The sequence below is a fragment of the Eptesicus fuscus genome, chromosome 17 (genome assembly GCF_027574615.1).
Source record: "Eptesicus fuscus isolate TK198812 chromosome 17, DD_ASM_mEF_20220401, whole genome shotgun sequence".
In the NCBI taxonomy this organism is placed as follows: Eukaryota; Metazoa; Chordata; class Mammalia; order Chiroptera; family Vespertilionidae; genus Eptesicus; species Eptesicus fuscus.
The window spans coordinates 56,810,765-56,830,672 of record NC_072489.1 but is presented as its reverse complement, the minus strand read 5'-3'; the positions used below and the strand labels follow the sequence as shown (position 1 = coordinate 56,830,672).

Sequence of the window (19,908 nt, the reverse complement as noted above, 5' to 3'; positions counted from 1 at the left end):
CCCCCAAAGTGGCTGCATTCCCACCAGCAAGTTCTGGAAGGGCCCGCCGCTCCCCGCGTGCTGAAGTTACAGCCCCTCCGAGAGGTGTGTGGGCTCTCGCTGCGGACTCCGTGGCCCTGGCCCCGAGGAGGACCGCGAGCATCTTTGCACGCGCTCGTTTGCCGTCCACACATCTGTGTTGGCGATGCGTCGGGTAACACATTTTTGCCCACTTTGTTGGGTTGTTTGTTTTCTTGTTCTTGACTTGTGAGAGTTCTCTGTGTATTCTGGATATCAATTATTTATTAGATACACGCTTTGCGAGTATTTTCTCTTAGTATTTGGCTTTTCTTTTCATTTGATTTGAAGTATTTTCAAAGAGCGGCAGCATTTAATATGGATGAAATCTAGTCCGTCCATGCGTTTTCTTTGATGGATCATGCTTTTGGTGTCATATCTAAGAAACCTTTGCCTAATTCAAGATCACAAATTTCTCTTTTATGTGGTGTGGTGTGTTTTTTTTTCCAGAAGTTCTAGGGTTTGGGGTTTTATAATCACACCTCTCATCTACTTTGAGTTAATTTTTGTAGATGATACAAGGTATTGGACAAGGTTTGTTTTTTGTTTTAAAGACCAGTCCCCACACCATTTATGGAAAGTCAAGCTTTTCTCTATTGAATAGCCCTTATGCCTTTGTCAAAAATCAATTGACCACGTATGTGTGTGCCTATTTCTGGAAGGTCTATTACTATTTGTATTGATCTTTGTTCTTATACTTTTGCCAATTCCACAAGGCCCGCATTCTTGTAGCTCTATCACAAGCATTCAAATCACTTATTTATGCTTCCTCCACATTTAGTTTTCTTTCTCAAAACTGTTGTGGCTACTCTACTTCCTTTGGCTTCCTATACCAATTATAGAATTAGCTTGTAAACCACTATGACACTGGGGTTTTATTTAGGATTACATGGAACTTATAGGTCAACCTGGAAGGAATTGACATCTTAACATTATTGAGTCTTCCAGCCCATTAACACAGAATCTCTCTCCATTTATTAATGTCTGATTTCTCTAATCAATGTTTTCTAGTTTTCCTGGTAGTACATATTTTGTTAGCTTCATCTGTAAACATTTCATGTTTTGGGTGCTTTAATGTACTACTATTTTATTTTAATTTCCAATTGTTCACCACCAGCAATACAGGACTGCGATTGAATTTTCACATTGACCTTGTAGCCTGCAACCTTGACAAACAACCTATTGGTACCAGCCGCTCTCAGTAGACTCTTAGGGATGGTCTGCATGCCTCGCTTTGTCTGCACAGAGAGACAGTTTCATTTCTTCCTTCCCCATCTGTAGGCATGCTCCTCGTTCTTTTTTCTTGTTCCTTATTGCATTGGGTAGGCCTTCCAGCACAGGCTTGCATAGGAGTGTTGAGAGCACAAATCCTCGTCCCGTTCTCCATCTCAGAAAGCATCAGGCGTTCAGTATGAAATATGACTGTAGCTGTGGGCCTTTCACAGATGTTCTTTGTCAGTCGGATGACGTCCCCTTTAATACTGAGTTGAATTAGAGGTTTGTTTGGGGTTTTTTTAATATCTGAATAGATTCTGAGTTTGACAAATGTATTTTCCGCATCTATTGAAACGATCCTGCTGTTTTTCTTCTTCGTTGTTTCTGTAAAGTAAATGACATTGATTTTCTAACGCTGGGCCAGCATCGCATTCCTAGAAAAAGCCCCACTGGCTCATGGTGTGCTGTGAGTTGTGTACATTACTAATATTACGTTGAGGATTTTTTTTGCACTAATGTTTATGAAGCATATGGGCCTGTAATTGTCTTTTTTGTAATATCTACTTAGTTTTTGTATCAGAGGGATGCTGACCTAAAAAAAAATAATAACTTGTGAAATGCTATTTATTTTCTGAGGCAGTTTACTTAAACGTAGTGTTCTTTCCTCCTTACACACTGGGGAGGGCTGCAGCGGAGCTGTCTGGGCCTGGTGTTCTCTGTTGGAAGAACAGGACTGACTCAGTGCTTTCGTGTTATCCATGCTTTCTGTTTCTTCTTGAGTAAGCACAGGTAGGGGTGACTTACAAAGACTCTGCCTGTTTCTTCCAGGCTGTTAAATTCATCGTCATGAAGTACTCTGTATGGTTTTCCTATTAAATTTCTGGGACTAAAATCTATAGTGATGCCTTTTGCTCATCATGACTTCAGCAATCTGTGTTGTCTCTCTTTTTTTCTTATACTCTATAGCCAGGGGGGTTTGACTGTACTGGTACTGATCACTCTTAAAAAAAGAACTTTTGGTGTCACTGATTTTCTTTATATTTTTCTAGTTTTAGGTTCTTTGATTCCTGCTCTGATCTTCACTATTTCCTCCGTTTGGCTTCCTACAGGTTAGCTCTCCCTTTTCTAGTTTCTTAAGATGGAAGCTTAGCTCGTTGATTTGAAAATTTTCTCGGGTTTTTTGGAGGTGTTTGGAGTTGTGTTTGTTTTTGTGAGAGCGTTTGAGGTCTAGTCTCTGGACAGCTTTGTTGTAGGTGATTCCGTCTTGTTGACTATAATCACGGGCTGTGCGTTAGTGCTCCAGAGCGTGTTCGTCTCCCAACAGCAAGTTTGTACCTTTGACTCGCATCTACCCACGTCCGCTTCTCCCAGCCCTGGCAACCACCAGTCTGGACTCTGCTTTTGTAGATGTGGCTTTTTTAGATTCCACATATAAGTGAGATCTTCCAGGATTAGTCTTTCTGTGCCTGGCTTTTCTCATTTAGTCTCATGCCCTCAAGGTCCATCCATGTTGTCCCAAATGGTAGGATTTCTTCCTATCTCATGGCTCAATAATATTCAATTGTATTACATATACTATATTTCTTTATCCATTCATTTATAGATGGATCCTTAGGTTGTCTCCCACATCTTGGCTACTGTGAACAATGCTGTAATGAACATGGAAATGCAGGTACCTCTTCGATATCCTGCCTTCATTTCCTTTCTATATATGCCCAGAAGTGGTATCATTGAATCATATGGTAGTTCTATTTTTAATTATTTAGACCTCTATGCTGTTTTCCATAATGATTGAACCAATTTACCTCCCAGCCATCATGCCCTTTTCTCCACATCCTCACCAACTTCTTGTTATCACTTATCTTTTCGATAATAGTTATTCAAGCAGATGTGAGGTGATATCTCATTGTAGCTTTGATTTTCATTGCCTTGATGACCAGTGATATTGAGAATCTTTTCTTGTACCTGTTGGCCATCTGTATGTCTTCTTTGGACAAATATCTGTTTTGTTTTTCTGCCTAATTTCTAATCAGATTGTTTTGTTTGTTTTAGAGGGTTGTTATTGAGTTGTATGAGTCCTTTCTATTTTTGAACTAGAGGCCCGGTGCATGAAAATTCATGCACGTGGGGGGGGTCCCTCAGCCTGGCCTGCGCCCTCTCACAGATCAGGAGCCCTCGGGGGAGGCCTGACTGACAGCTTAGTCCTGCACTTCTCTGGGAGGCAACCCGCGGGCCAATCCGGGGACAACACCGGCCAATGAGCGCAGGCCCTGCCCGCCAATCGCCCCTCCGCCACCGCAGGTGGCTGCTGGCCCCCAACCACTGTCCCCTCCCTCTGCCCACTGGCACCCACCTTGGCTGGCCTGGCACCGCCTGCTCACCAGCTCCGGCCCCCAACGACTAGTCATTCCGCTGTTCAGTCAATTTGTATATTAGGCTTTTAATATATAGGATAATAGCCCCTTATCTAATATATGATTTAAAAATATTTTCTCCCATTTCCTAGGTTGCCTTTCATTTTCTTGATTGTTTCCTTTGCTGTGCAGAAGATTTTTAATTTGATGCAGTCCCACGTGTTGATTTTTGCTATTGTTGCCTATGTTTTTGGTGCCATATCCAGGAAATGGTTGCCAAGACCAGTGTCAAGGAGATTTTCTTTATGTTTTCTTCCAGCAGTTTGGTGATTTCAGGTCTTATGCTTAAGTCATTCATTTCAAGTTAATTTTTATAAGCAGTGTAAGATAGGGGTCTAACTTCATTTTTCTGCTTGTGGTTATCCAGTTTTCCCAACATCATTATTAAAAAAAAAACTACCCCTTCCTCATTAAGTGCTTTTGGCTCCCTTGTCAAATATTAGTTGACTGTGTATATAGGAGTTTACTTCTTGGCTCTCTATATGCTGTTCCATTGGTCTATGTGTCTATTTTTATGCCAATACCATGCTGTTTTGATTACTATAGCTTTGCATTATAGTTTGAATAAGGAAGTGTGGTGCCTCTGGCTTTGTTATTTCTCAGGATTGCTTTGGCTCCTCGGGGTCATTTATGGCTCCATAAATATTTTAGGATTCTTGTTTCTATTTCTGTGGAAAATGCCATTGGAATTTTTATAGGAATTGCATCAAATCTATAGATGGCTTTGGGTAGTATGGACATTTTAATATTAATTCTTCTGACTCAAAAGCACAGGATATTTTTCCATTTGTTTGTGTCTTCTTCCATTTCTTTTGGCCAAGTCTTATAGTTTTCATTGCTTGGATCTTTTCCTTCCTTGGTTCAATGTATTCCTGAGTATTTTCTTGTTTTTGATGCTACTGTGAATGGGTTTGGTTTCTTTATTTCTTTTTCAGGTATTTCATTGTTACTGTATAGAAGCTCAACTGGTTTCTGAACACTCATTCTGTATCCTGCAACTTTATTGAATTTCTTGATTAGTTCCAACAGTGTTTTGGTATAGTCTCTAGGATTTTCTATATATAAGATCATGTCACCTGCAAATAAAGACAACTTCACTTCTTCCTTTCTGATTAGATGCCTTTCATTTTTGCCTGATTGCTTTACCTAGGACTTCCAATACTATGCTGACTAGGAGTGGTGGGAGTGGGCATCGTGTCTTGTTCCTGATCTTAGAGGAAAAGCTTCCAATCTTTCACCATTAAGTATGATGTCAGCTGTGGGTTTCTCATCTATGGCCTTCATTATGTTGAGGTGTGTATGTTTCTTTCAGACCCAATTTGTTGAGGGTTTGATTTTTAAAATCATGAAAAGATGTTCACCTTGAGAGAGAGTTCCCATCCTTGGAAAACATCATGGTTCTAGTGGAGTCCAAGAAGCTCTCCCTCGCCCTTGGTATTCCTGGTATCTGAGAATCTCTGTCACCCTCTGGGGTGTGAAGCAATCCTATAAGGATATCCACCACATTTGGCTCATCTGGAGACATGCATATAAAGGCTGGTTTTCCCTAGAAGTTTGTTCAGACTCTATGGATCTCAAAAAAACAACAACAACAAAAACACACAACACTAAAATTAACATGGGAAATCATGCCTTCAAGGCCGACAAGCCCCAGGACAGTCAGCCTTTCATTAATACTGAAGTGACTTCTAGATTAATCTTTTTGTATGCGCCATAATAAAAACTGACTATAAAATTAGGAAAACATATTGAATTGGTCTCTCAAAGCGTTAAAAGAAAGATTTAGATAAATAGATCAACCAATGATGTTGTTAGGTGTCAACCCAGTTCTTTGAGGTATTAAAAATGGCTGTCCTTATGTTAAAAGGGGATGGTCATTTGGAACTTGACTTGTCCAGGACAGATATAAATTGTAAATGCCTCCAATACAAAAAGTGGATCCAACTGTTTTTTCCTAAACTAATGAGTTTTTCTCATGGATAAAAGATAAGTTTCTGTTTGTCTGTCTGTGTATGCCTACGTATGCATGTTGTAAATGTAAGATAATTTTCAACTTCTGCTGATATTGTTAAAATTAATGGGAAGGCAAGCACTGGTAAGAATTGGATATTCTAAAATTCTCAGAAATATAGAAACTAACTCAAATGCTTTTCAAGTTCACAACTTAAGATTAATCTGTACTAAACAAAGGCTATTTTAAATTTGTTGGTTCAAGAACAGACATGTCTTTTGAATTATTAATAAAATATTTATATTTTACCCAAGTTTATAAAAATAAGCCCATGTCAATAACTGACTCTGATGTCTATGGAATATGCTTCTAGAGGTTATAAAATATCTTCACAAATTTGCCAAGCTAAAGAATGCTAGTTGTTTACTTCTTAGTTTTCATTAGAGATTGAGATTTTAACTGTTAAAAATCTCAATATATGTAGGAATACCTTTGCAGCTAGAAGAGCCCCTGTAATATCTCCAAGTTCTGTTTTTATGTTAAATTGCATGGAAATCATTGTACAATAAGTGATAGAAAACTTCCAGGGTATATTGTATGGTTAAATAATGGTTGTCAATTAAATGAATAGTCGGGTTATTGGAAACCCAAGATAGCTGCTTGGTTCTTCGCATGCTCACTGGCAAACCCCATTTTCTTTTAAGATGGACTTGGGTGAAGTAACTTATGAGTTGACATTATTGAAAGGAGCCATCTTAACTATTATCAAGGTTTGATAAAGTCACTTCAAGAAAATGTCAAATGGGTAGCCACTTCCTTTCACAGTGAACTCCCAGGAGACACAGACTTAGGGTTCATTGACTGCTACCTGGAGATTTTGTTTATTGGAAAGGACAAAATTAAAGACACTCTGCAACCTCATTGGAAGGGCTTATCAGGTGCCTGACTGGGAATGAATATCTAGCCTTGTCTTCCATACATGTCTCCGCCTACGACATCCAAGACTCCTTGAGGATGAGAAACTGCCCACATCAGAGTTAGACAGCTGACCCACGACATCGACAAGGCCTGTACACCTACAGATGGATGTTTAACACCAAAAACAACTGGTTGTCTTTACCAGTTTGCTAAGGACATTAGTCCTAATAATAGTTATACTTGTTTTGGAGGTTTTTCATTGTAGTCCAACTGTTCCTGATGACTGCACATGTATAAAATAACTTAATACTCTCTTTCATGGCTTACATAAATGTCATACTACTAGGTACCAAATACAGGAAAAAATGAGGCAGAAGACAAAACTCAGATCATGACAGTTCACAGGATAGAAATGGTCCAATGTTCTTCACAGTGAAAGCCATAGGACCCAAAAGCCTTCTGTTCACCTGCCCTTCCCTTTTGGGGAAAAATTCAGCCTCACATCTCATGGTTATAGCATTGCCCCATGCCCAATGGTCCACCATCTCAACAAGCGTTGATTCTGAGGCTTCCTAGAACTGAGCCTTCCGAGCCCTGTGAGACCACATTGTCCAACCAAAGGTTGGTCATCAATGCATCCTTCAGATTGATTGATAATCGAAAAGGGGAATTGTGAAAGATAAATGGGTTCTACAGAAAGTAACCTCACACAGTGAACTGACCATAAATTCCTAACTGTGTAGGTCATGGTGGGTAGTAACACCCCAGGCCTCTAACTTCTTTTTTTCTTTGTTATTAAATGTATTGGGGTGACATTGGTTAATAAAACCTGACCCACAGGTTGAGAACCGCTGCTGTAGAGCCTAAGACCATCGGTAAACACGGATATTTACATTACGATTCATTAACAGTAGCAAAATTACAGTTATGAAGTAGCAACGAAAATAATTTTATGGTTGGGGGTCACCACAATATGAGGATCTGTATTAAAGGGTCGCAGCATTAGAAAGGTTGAGAACCACTGCCCTACAGGTTTCAGGTATACAACTCAATAACACATCGTCTGCCCACTGCATTGTGCCCTCATCACCCAGAGTCACATCTCTTTCTGCCACCATTTATCCCCCCTTTGCCCTCTTCTTTAGTGAAAGGTTTTAAGCCAGCCCTGCTCATTGTTCTTGTGCATCTACCTTAGTACACCTTTGAAATAACAAAAGTAATTACCACCCTCCAAAGAGTACATAATCTTATTAACTGTTCTGTAATCCGATCCCCGCCTTGCTTTCTCTAATCTTCCCTGGGTTCCCTCCGTAATTTCAAATGCATAAAAAGAAGCTGCAAAACGATTATCTCAGGAGTGTTTGAGATCTTGCTTCCCGGCAGCTGTCATCAGTTTCGCTCAAATAAACTCTTATTAAAAATTCTCTACAGGTTTGGACGTCTCTTACATCGACAGCTTCTTCAACTGAAGAGATATTTAGTGTGTTCATAGTAGGAGTGTTCTAGGAAGAGGGTTAAGGCACACTGCAAAATGTCCATGAAACTCAAGGAGGAGCTGAGAGGTGGAAAGTTGACGCAAAGATTCTGCCTAACTGGTTTAACTAACTTGTCTATTTTTAAACTTAATTTCTAATTATTTGGGTGACAGCTGTTGCTGATGCACTAGGAAATGGAAATATTATTCTTATGTATACCAAAAGAGCCACCAGCAGCCACGAATCCTTGTGTGAACACATGCAGCCTAACCACCTTTCATCATCATTACATGAAATAGGAAACATAATCATCTTAGTGAAAAATGTCTACAAATGCACGTGTAGATGTTGCTCACGCGGATTTTAATAACGCGGTAATGCCTAGTTACCAGGCAAGGACAGAAGGCAAGTTTCAGTCAAGAATCATTAAGGCCCATGAAAAAAAAAAACACACACACAAATAATGGAGTTGTTCTTCCTGACTTATTACTAAACAAGACCCATAGCAAATTAGAATACGTAAGGTAGGCAAACAGAACAGCACACAGATCTATCTCCTCAACCATCACATTAGCCACAGGGCATGTCCTTATTACTAAATTTTAGAGACACCCGTTGAGATGAGCATGGTAGGTAGGAAATTACAGGAAGCTAATGTAATTCTGAAGTCATAAAATATTCCATAATGGAAGGTGTTGCAAGGTAATTTTGGCACGGGCAACATTTGCTTTTATAATATGATCGTATGTTAAGGTGATTTTAAAAATCAATTTAAAAATTCATAAGATGATTTTACTCTCCTGTTACTATATGGGTTTATTACACAATCTTTCATGCAGGGATTGTTTCAAGGGAGTTTATTCCAAGACAAGTGTTCTTCCAGGTCACTAAGACTCCAAAGACAGAACAAAACCCATCTTCCAAAGAGTATGTGCTTCTCTAGAGCATGCCCAGCATCACCCGCAATGTGAGGTCACAGGAACCTCGCATGCCCTGCAGACCAGGCAGCTCTGACGCATGCACCTCGCCCCACCCAAGAAACATTTTGTAATGAGTGTCCTGATCATGTGGTGCCCCTGTTAAGAGCTACCAGCAGAAGCTGAGGTCCAATTCTAAAAAATAAAGCACCAAAAATATGGTCCTGGAAAATCCCTTCTGCCATCTCTTCATCTTAAATCAAATTCCATGCCCCCCAAACACAGTGAAGTTACCCCAAACTCCATTTCTTTATCAAAAGGAAACATGCCAATGAAAAGAAATGATACGTTACTGAACGAATTTAAAAGAATCGTTTCATTAAAATGACAAATGCAGTGTTCATACCTAGAACTGACTCACTTGTGGCTAGAACAAAAAGGAGGGGGAAAAAGCACACCGGCACGGCTAATTGGGCACCAACCTGGTATAGGCTGAGGTGCTAACACCACTGTGGGAAGAGACCTGGAGGCAGGCGCTGGCCTGGACAGAGACACAGCTACTTGATTTGCCAATAAATGAGGCTTTTCATACCCATGGAACAATCTTGATTCCTCGGGATATATCCACGTTGAGTCCAGAGCAAAGGAATTATTTAAAAAGATCTGTCCAAAAAAGAAAGCAAGTGTAACAATTCAGACCATGCACATGAGAAAGACTAAAGACTACTGTAAAATATTTGTCTTGTCTTACATTGATCAAATATTGGAGAGTCTATAAGTGGGGACTCTATAAAAGCATCCTTCTCCAACCTAAAGACCCACGGGGCTCCAATAACCATCACCATGAAGGCACCGTGGTCTGCGCTGGTCTTCCACTATTGACCTGATTAATTCAGCACAGCAGCCCGTGTACAGACTAAAGAACCGCCACAAGGAGGTCCGCTGTGTGGCACAGACAAGTCACCACATCGTTTTTCTTTTCTTTTTTTTTAGTTTTCAAACAAAGCGTAATTAGTACATTTGAATTCAAACGCCAAAATAAACCACCAGAAAGAGGAACACTTAAAGCGATCATCGCAAGAAAAGCTCGCTTTTAGAATTTATACTTGAATTAGATCATGTTTAAGGCCAGCTGTTGACCCATTGTTGCAGATTTAAAAACTGAACATTGTAAAGAGTAGATTCTGATTCACAATGGAAAATTCTATATTGTTCTAGGGAATCCAAATATATTAAGCTAAAACGAAATGCCATTCCCTCCCCCGCCCCCAACCCCCAGTCCGCTGGCGTTTAACAGACTGATCTTATTCTGAAAAGATCCCTTTTTAGACCTAGAAGGTCAATCTAGTGCAATTAAGCAAAGAGAAAACACACTGTTTTCTGCTGTTATGGAAATACCCAACGACTTCATAACTGACTCCCACTTATCCAATGAAACTACTTGCATTTTTACCTTACAATTGGGTATCCGTTTGTCTATCCAACCTTTCCCAACAGGAGGTGGGAGAGCAGATGGGCAGACATGTGGGAAAATGGGCACCAGCTCCACAGTGGAAGAGGGGGACAGTCCTATGGAAGGAGAAGGGCCACCGAATAGCCACTGAAACCCAAGAAGAGAGAAGGGAATGCTTGTTAGCCCATATCAATCAACTCTAGTTTGTCCCGTAAGCTACGGGGGCAGCTGCTTTTCAATTTTTTAAAAAGGGAATTCAAAAATATATGTATTTAACTAGGAGAAAAACCTCCTCTTTCCCCAGTTTTTTTTTTTAAACCCACACGTTTTTAAAATGTATAAGGTTTCCCATCAGAACCATCACAAAGCATTACCCACATTGCACTCTTCGATACTGAGAAAGAACTTCTAAGCACAAAACCACGAGAGCCCGGTAAGAAGTGGGTTTCTGCCTCAGATAGGAGGAACCACAATGGAAAGGGGAGATGCCGGGTAGTCCCTGTATGGCTCTTGAATTCTTTTCATAAGCAAGCAGAGAGCTGTACGTCATGATAGTCCTGTCAGTATAACATTTTGTATGAATTATACTTATCTTTTTAAAAGACAAACACAAATAATATTTTCAAAATGAAATTCATCAAGGGGTTAAGATTGAAAGTTGCCCACGGCTCACGAGTGCAAACAGATTCCAAGGCAAAGGAGATGAAAGGGCAGCTCATCAATAACCGAAGATCCCAAAGCACAGAGGAAACGAGCGAACACGGAAAGGGGCAGGCCGTCTCGGAGACCGGCTCCCTCGTTAAAATAACCGAATCGTCACAAGCAGAGAACTGACAGAATCGTTGCTCCGTGATGTGGAATGCTTCCACATCTACTTCATTTCAGATCATAAAAGCTTTTTTTTTTTTTAATTTTCCTGTTACGTGAAAATGTCCTTCTGGTTCTAAATATTGTCATTTCACAGAAAACATGTAGCACAAAAATATTCAGAAGAAGAATAATAAGATTTTTTAAAATACATTTTTAAATTGACACCCCCAGAAAATGCAGTGTTCTACATAGGGGGGAGAAAAAAAATGTAGTTCCTGGGCATCATATACCTCTAGTGGTAGCACTCTGATATAGCAACCCCCTGAAAATGCCAAAAAAGCTACCACCGTTTATTCAATAAAACCCAATATGAACTGCATCGCACATCAAAATAGGTACCTAGGACTGCATGTGTGATGTGCCATTAGGTCTAAAGACCAGTGTGGGCGGAGTTTAACAACATCGCTAAGGAAAGCTCACAAGATAATATAGGAATAAAATTAATTAAATGGTGGATTCTAACATACCACTTATTTGAATATGCTAATGAAGACTATCCTTGGAATAAAATGCGTTTTTCCCTGATTTAAATGCATCTGCATAGTTAGAGAGCAAACAATGGATCTTGCCCAAACCAGCCTGCCTTGCTCCGTTGCACCATTCATCAAAGGTACAGTCACTTCTCCTTTTTAATTCCGGGTTTTAAATGCCAAAGTATTCCGAAGTGCAGTATGGCATGAGCTAGCTAACGGGGCGGGCTCGGGTGGACCTCGGGTTGGGGGTGGGGGCGTCGGTTTATCACCGGCAACATTTCTCGGTACTAAAGGCAGGATTTCCCTGCAGCTTCCATTGGTTTGAATTCTCTTAAGCATTGTCCTGAGTCTATTTTCACATGGAAGAAAGAAAAAAAAAAAACAGAAACCCCAACCAGATCAGAATCAGAAATAGCTATTGATTCCCAGCTCGATTTTCAAGTCTGGCAGAGACTGTAAAAGTATTAACTTCTCTGCGATAAGCCGGCCACGCTGCGCGGCTGCCACGCCGGCTCCCGCGGCGGCGGCGACTTCAGCACCGCTCTCTGGACAGCGACCCCGGCCCCGAGAAAGTTGCGGCCGCCTGGGTCCCAACACGGGCCTTGGTTGGGGTGCTGGTCCCCAAAAGGCTGGGCTGAGAGACCGCGGAAAATACGGAAAGACTGCTTGGGGGCAGAGCGGGACGTCACGGCATGAACTTTGTGGCCGATGCACGGCTGCCAGGCTGGTGCTGTTGGTTGGGGAGCCTGGACCACCGGGGGCGGAAGAGCGCGCGCCCCAGGCCGGGGCCGCCCGGGCCAGCGAGGGCCGCGCCCAGGGCAGGGGCGCGCGGAGACCAGAACCCGAGCCCGGGGCGGGGGCGGGGGCGGGGACCCGTTACCTGCCCGTGGAGCAGTGGGTAGCAGTGCGCGGCGGCGGCGGCGGTGGTGGCGGCGGCGGCGGCGTGGTCTGGCCCAGAGGGCAGCGGCACCAGCGGCAGCAGGGGCTCGCCGGGGGCTTGCCAGCCGGGCAGCCCCGGGAGCAGCGGAGCGGCGGGGGGCTGGGCCGCTGCGAGCAGCACGGGCGGGGGCGCGACCCCAGCGCCCAGCCGGAGCAGCCCGGTCGAGCCGGGGACCATCCAAACCCAGGGTGGCGGCGGCGGGTCTGCATTCATCGGCCAAAGGAGAGGCTGCCGCCGCCGCCGCTGGAGCCTGGAGCCCACCAGCATCCTACATCCCCACGCGGGCGGCGGCGGCGGGGGCGGCGGGGGCGGCGGGCGCCGGAGGTGCGGCCGGCCACAGCGCGGGCTCCGGAGCGAACTCACTTGGTTCCGCGGCGCCGCCGCTCGCTCCGCCCCTGCCCCGCGCGGAGAGCCCCTCCTCCCGCCCACCGTCCTCCCCTCCGAGCGCGGCCGCAGCGCAGCCACCGCCCCCCGGACCTCAGCCCGGGCCCCGCCCGCCCGCCCGCGCCCCCAGACTCCCGGCCCCCGCCTGACCGCCTGCACCCCTCCCCGGCTCGGCGCGCCCGCGCCTCTGGACCCCTGGGCAAGCGGGGCGGGCGGGAGCGCTGGGAGCTGAGGGCGCGCCTGGCCGGGATCCCGCGGATAGCGCCCCCGGGCTCTCGGGCGGCCGCTGGAAGCCGCTGGCCCTCGCAACGGTGCGCAAAGCGCTGGAGCCCGGAGCCGGAATCCACGCGCGGTGGCGAGCCGAGGCCCAGGTGGCCGCGCACAAGCCGGGCACGTCCCGCCGCCGGGCGGGGCTGGGGGCGCCAGACGGGACCGCGCAAGGTCCGCTCTCCGCCTGGCTTTACTTGGGTCAAGGGCGCAGGGCCCGAGGGGATGCTGGTTGCAGACCCCAACGCTAGGCGGCGCTGATTGCCGCTGGGGATGAGTCGATTTCTATGGGGGAAATGTGCCAAACACTCTCCTAAGCCCCCAGCACCGGGTCCTCTTTCCGCGGCCCTACCCCACGCACCGTTAACTTCTGTGCAACGCACCAGGCAGGTCGCCTCCGGGCCTTTGCACGGGACGCCCTAGTTCTCGCGAGAAGCCCGCTGTAAACGAGTTGTGGGGTCCCGCCGGCACAGAGCTGTGCTCCTGCTTTACCCGCCGCACCTGGCCTCCGCAGTGCACCGGGAGCTGCCTGGGGCCAAGGACAAACCCTTCCTTGGACCCTGGCTGGCCCACAGCCTGGCTCAGCGCTGCCTAAGAGCAGTCACCGCCAGGCGGCGAGCTTCCCAATAGCTCCCGCGACCCCCCTCCTGCCACAGACCGGGTCCCGGGCAGCAATAGCAGCTCTGGGGACCTAGCCCAGTCGTGGACGATTTGTGCTGGGGGCGGGATGGAGACTTCCTTCTGTGCTAATTAGGTCCTCAGGTCGCTAGGTGGAGAAGCCCAGCCAGTTACCTGCAGCTCAAGCCCAGTGCTCCTTAGGAGGCCGGGTGAAGGGCTCCCTGCTGCTTCAAGGGGGGGTATGAGGCTTGCATTCGAGAGCTCGTAGAAAAACTCACCCTGACCTGGGCCGGACTCTCCATACACCGGCTCTGAGCGGGTCCACACCCCCCTCCTAGGTACAAACTAAGTCACCTGAGTCCTCTCATTTTTCTTCTAGGGATGTTTCCACATAACCCTAATTTGCTTAATTTCCTCCTGCTCTGGCATGATTTCTTTTAGATCTGGGCATATGTTAATTTGCATAGCTGGCATCTCCATATTTTTCTCCATTTTTCAATTAGCAAATCTATCTCTCTCTTTGATGTGAAAGTACTGGCAAGATTTTGTGTTTTTTTCTCTCTCACCTAAAATCAGAAAGCTCAGCAGATTTGAAGCCTGTTACTATTCAACTTAAGCTTTTAATCCGTGTGCGTATGTTTGTAAGTGCCCACAAATGTGATGTGTCTTAACTTTGATGGGCACAGCCAGACTGAGGTATTGAGGGGGCATCTTTAGGCAGGTAACGGGGGCCCCTGTTTGAGTAATCGCTACTTACCCTTCTCCCTCATTTGGGAGCTGGGGACCCCTGGCAAAGCCCGGCCTGCATGGTGCTCTCTGCACAGAGTGCTACACGCACGGACCCCAAGCTCCCGGGAAGGGGGGGTTCAGCCATCTGTGGGGGCTTCCTCAGGCACTGGGGGTGGGGGGAAGGGGTCTCACCCCATCCCCACGCAGCACTGTCCTTGGGGTGGTTCTGCTGAAGTCTGCCTTTGTCAGCCGCTGATCCACGTGCCCGCCCTGGCTTCCCTGTGCTCTGAGCACAAGGCCCTTGGGCAGCTGCTAGACTCGGAGCCGAGCCCGAGCTGGAAGTCGCAAGTGTCTGTTCACTCAGAGAACCTCCAAGCAGCCACACTGCTCAGGGCTGAGCTGTACTCATTTAACTCCGTGCTCTGGACCCCTCTGCATACCCTGCTGCGTGCTAATTCCAGGGACACATGCAGGGCGTTTCCACCGATGAAGTGAGACGATGGGGCACCCGGGGTAAGGGCTCTCCCCCTGCTTCTGGCTCTCATTTCATCTCAGGGACCCCTATACACACCCAGAAACAGCCCTACCCACCCCCCACCCCCCCGTGGATGGGAGACACGCATCCCCACGGGGATTTTAGTGACTCAGAGCAAGCAGCACTGCTCCCTGAGAGCAGTGGTCGGCAAACCGCGGCTCGCGAGCCCCATGCGGCTCTTTGGCCCCTTGAGTGTGGCTCTTCCACAAAATACCACGGCCTGGGCAAGTCTCTTTTGAAGAAGTGGCGTTAGAAGAAGTTTAAGTTTAAAAAATGTGGCTCTCCAAAGAAATTTCTGTCGTCGTACTGTTGCTATTTGGCTCTGTTGATGAATGAGTTTGCCGACCACTGCCTCAGAGGACCAGAGGTCGGAGCCAGCCCATCTGTGAGCAGAGGCTCGGTGCCCCGCAGACCCGTGCTGCTGGCTGGCAGGTCTACTGACCTGTCAGCACCCCCACGGGCCAGACCTGGGCGGGGCCCACGGCTTCCTCTAACCAATGAAAACAACTTGGAGTCTGTCCATATTCTTCAGGCAACACCCGCAGAAATCCCAGCTGAGGTGAGCCAATAGCACCCAAACAAGCGTAGATCCACACACGCGAACACCTGCCCATGCTCATTTTTTTTACTTTGTGGAAAAAGTAATGTTGGGTGTTAGGGGGAGATCAACGAAATAAGATTTTGCAGCCTGTAGAAGGTTTTCCTTTCAAATTACTTTACTCTGTTGTTTTAAGTAAAATATAAGAATCAGAAGGAGAGAGAGATGAAGGTGCTGGTTTCCTGCCCACTCCGCCAGAACTGCTTTCCAAGCAAATGCTGATCCCGCCGGGTTCTTCCCTCCTGAAAACTCTCCAACTGTGGGGCCCGGAGCCCTGGGTGACAGCCACGCAGGCAAGTGGGAGGCATCTCCGCGGGAGGAGGAGAGTTGGCAGTTTGATACCTGACTCATCAGCGTGAGGAGATGAGGGGGAGCGGATCCCACAGTTCTGCTCAACTTGGAGTAAGCGCGGCCAAGCACCCCTCCCCACGCGAGGGGCCTGGGTGGAGGGGGGGAGGTGTCAGAAAAGAGAGGAAGGCTGGTTGTGGTGACTCTGAAAGCCCCGGGCCACCGGGGTCACAGTGGAAGCTTCCGTCTGGGGCTCCGGGCACAGCCTTGGATGGAGAGACAGAACTGGAATTGGCACAGGAACTGAGTGGGACAGCTGTCCCTCGTCACGGAAACCCAGGTGTGGATAGGGTCACGGGCCAGCACAGACTGGGAGAGGAGAGGCCATGCATGGGGTCCAGAGATGGGGACACAGAACGGTAAACCTTGGCAGGCGGTGGCCAGGAAACCACTGCGGATGGACGAGAGTGCGCTGTTTGATAAGGGGCGGTATTGTCGTTTCTACTGGCCGTGCGCTACGGCAGCATGTCTGGAAGACGCAGGAAGGCTCAGTGAATCGAACTCATGCAGGGAAATAAGTGTGGGCCCTCGGGGGCCGCTCCTCCCCAGTATTTTTTTCCTATTAATCTCTCTCCCTAGATAATATGATAATATATGCTGTATAGATTAGATATTAGTTATTGGTTGTCTAATAATATTGCATTTTATAATGAATAGTTTTAATTCCAGCTTGTCCTATACAGACCTTTAAATCTCATTTTTCGCTCGATATCATAGCAGGAGGGTATCTCCTCATTTTGAAAGTTTCTTAGAGGACCCCTCCCCTTCCCCTTATCCATAGCAGAATAATACCTCACTGGGGACATCCAGGAGTTCAGGTAAATGAGCTTCTACTGGAAATTCAGTAGTCCATTGTGGGACAGACAGACCACAGGGACCTCCCACCCCACAGCCTGTCACACAGTTTACAGTGTCTGTCTGTCCATCACCTTTCCGTCTGTCTCTCTAAGACAGACACAGAGCGCCCTGCACGCTGGAGTGCGTAGAGGTTGTGTGGAGCAGAGTAAGGTCGCTGTCAAATCAGACCCCACAGGCAGTGGCTGGGCTCCCAGATAAGGACGAGGCAGAGGCCCGTGGGTGGGAATTGCCTTCATTCCTGTCCCTGTGGGAAGTCACGTTTGGCCGTCACTCAGCCTAATTACACGTGGCCGTGCCACATGCTGACATGTAAGAGAGGCCATGGCTGGACACGTGTTACGACAAATCCGCTAATTGGAAATAATTCAGGAGCGGCGGCCTGGGCTGGGCTGGGGAGGAGGGTGGGTGACGGATGCCGTTCCAACGCCGTCGCGCTGTGATGAGGTAACAGGAGGTCAAGATCAAGGGAAGCCCCGCGGAGCTGGCCGCGGAGCAGGCGAGACCCTGGCCGTGAGCACTGAAGGCGCCCGTTTCTCTCTGCAGCTCAGCACTGGCTACCCCCATGCACTCCGACTCCAACCAGGTTCAAATCAGCACCAACTGCGAAGGGCAAGGTCTGATCTCATGACGTAGCCCCGGACACCTGGGTGAGTGGCACCAGGAGAGCAGATCTGGGGGAGACGCCAGCCGGGATGCGGGGCTCCTGGCGGTTCGCATCGGCCTGCATGTGCCCAGCTGACCACAACTGAGACGGTCACCAAAGGCCTCCCCTGGTGGAGCACGTGAGCCGCCCGATGGATGTCCCCACGCAGGCTCGCTGGGCAACGTAACCATCGACATCTGAGTCCCGCCCGAGTGCGGGTGCACTCGGAGCTCAGAGCACCAAGGACAGGGCAGAAGGGGGTCCCTTGACAGACCCAGTGGCCAGGGATGCTCCGGCCAGGTGGGCGTGGCCGGCCTTGGCCTCCGTACAGGCTCCCACGCTTTCCTCCTCCTCAGAGAGCCTGGGCCATGAGTCTTTGACTTTACCCACCAGCTCCAACGCCTGCGAGGTGACGACTCTGAATTCGGCAATCAGACTCCCTTTCATCCAAACTCCCTACTCCTGATTGTAAATTATTTCTTGGCAGCAGAAAAATAAATAAATAAATAAGGCAATGACTAACGTCACACCCTTGATTGTCCTAATATATTTCTCCTTGATAAAATATTCTTAGGGTGAGAGAAAAAAAAATAGAATTTGTTAGAAGATCGCCTGTGTTTTCTTCCCTGAACTGTTAGCTTAAATAATTCTGTGCGCTCAGCGATTCTGCCACTTAACCTTCCCTCTGACTCTCCACTCATTAATAAACATATGGAAATATACTGGCTCCAGGACCAATCTCGGGGGCACCCGCCTTCTGCCCTTTTTCCATGTTCAAAATTAGACAGGGCAAAAGTTGTGATGATTTAAGGAGCTAAGTGGTAAAATAGGCATGCAGACATGAAACCGGGGCCCCGAGAGTGAGGTTTTTCATGAGGACGCTGGTAGAGGGACAGCCAGGCCATCCCGCTGCTGAGAAGCCTGCCCCGTGAGCGTCTGAGCTGCCCCAGGACAGGCAGGTGGCGATGGCTCAGCTAAGTGGCAGACTCTCCCTCCACGCAGCCATTTCCTAGGACCCACGGGAGGTAGGGGGGGACAGACGCCCCATGGCCCAACCTCCAAGCCCTATGGGGGGGTCATAGGGATGCTGTCCCTCCAGATGTCCACCTGACCAGGTCCCTGATGTCACTGGACCTCCAGTGCCCATTCGTGAGAGAGGTTTGACCCCACCAATGGCTCTCACACGGCAGGCAGCACCTCAAGACCTCAGTCTGGGCCCTGCTCTGTCCTGGGGGGACCTGTGACCTTGGAGAAGTCCTGCCACCTCTGTGGGTGCAGTTTCCCCAAAAGGAAGCCAGAGGTAAGTCAGCAGGCTCCCACGGGAGCACCGGGAGGAACGCATGGGGCTGTTTGTGGGCGCAGAAGTGGGGTGTTCTTGAAGTGGATGAACTACAGGTGTCCCGTGTTCACCTCTTCCTCTGTTCCTTGGTCATGGCAGTGCCCCCACGGACTAGAGCGGTGCCTGGGATGCAGTAGCTCAGCAAAAGAGTGTCCTGTGTCCGAGCCCACTGCGGCTGCTCCAACAGAGTACCACAGACGGGGACACACACCCCATTCACTTCTCACAGCTCTGAGGCGGCCAGTCCAAGGCCACGGTGCTGGCAGAGAAAGCCGGCTGAGGGCCTGCTCTCTGGTTTGCCGTCAGCGGCGTCTCCCTGCGTCCTCACATGGCAGAGAGAGTCCTTCAGGACCCTTAGCAGGACGCCACGCCAGTCCTGGGGGCTCCGCCCTCACGACCTCATCCAGCCCTAGTCACCGCCCAAAGGCCTCACCTCCCAACACCATCACACTGGGGGCTGGGTTTCAACATGGCTTTGGGGGCAGAGACACAAACATCAGGCCAGAACAGCGTGCGTGCGCAAGGCGTGCTGAGCGCCATCCCGAAACAGCACAAAGTGCACAGGGGCCCCAGGAGCGGCACTGCCAGAGGGGCCTCCTGCCCTGTGGTGTGAGGGCAGAGCACCAGCCAGCGACCAGCTCAGAGCCTCACCCGCCCGGTCGAAGCCCCGCCCCCCGCAGGTACCCTGTCAGGTACCCGCAGGCCACCCTCCGCCACCCCTCTGGGGCCTCCCCTGCCTCAGAAGGGACAACTTCCTGGGCACATTCAGCGGAAAAGGCAAACAATAAAATAATGTAAATAAAATAGCCCCGGGAGAGGGCAGAGGTGAGGCGTCTCGGCTCCCACGGCCCTCTCTGCCCGGAGGGAGCTCCCTCCGCATGCCCAGATGAGATTCGTGCCCCCCAG

The 19,908-nt window shown here is 48.0% G+C and overlaps 1 protein-coding gene across 1 annotated transcript in view; it reads right to left on the bottom strand.

Annotated features, from left to right (window-relative positions):
- TCERG1L (transcription elongation regulator 1 like) overlaps positions 1-12,911 on the bottom strand; it is a 95,140-nt gene extending 82,229 nt beyond the window's left edge. Inside the window, exons 1-3 of the mRNA XM_054729045.1 lie at positions 12,624-12,911; positions 10,401-10,547; positions 9,430-9,610 (exon numbers count right to left, since the gene is read on the bottom strand). Coding sequence (XP_054585020.1) covers positions 9,430-9,610; positions 10,401-10,547; positions 12,624-12,896 — 601 coding nt within the window. The 5' untranslated portion in view covers positions 12,897-12,911. The remainder of the gene's footprint in view (positions 1-9,429; positions 9,611-10,400; positions 10,548-12,623) is intronic.
- Positions 12,912-19,908: the final 6,997 nt, after the last annotated feature.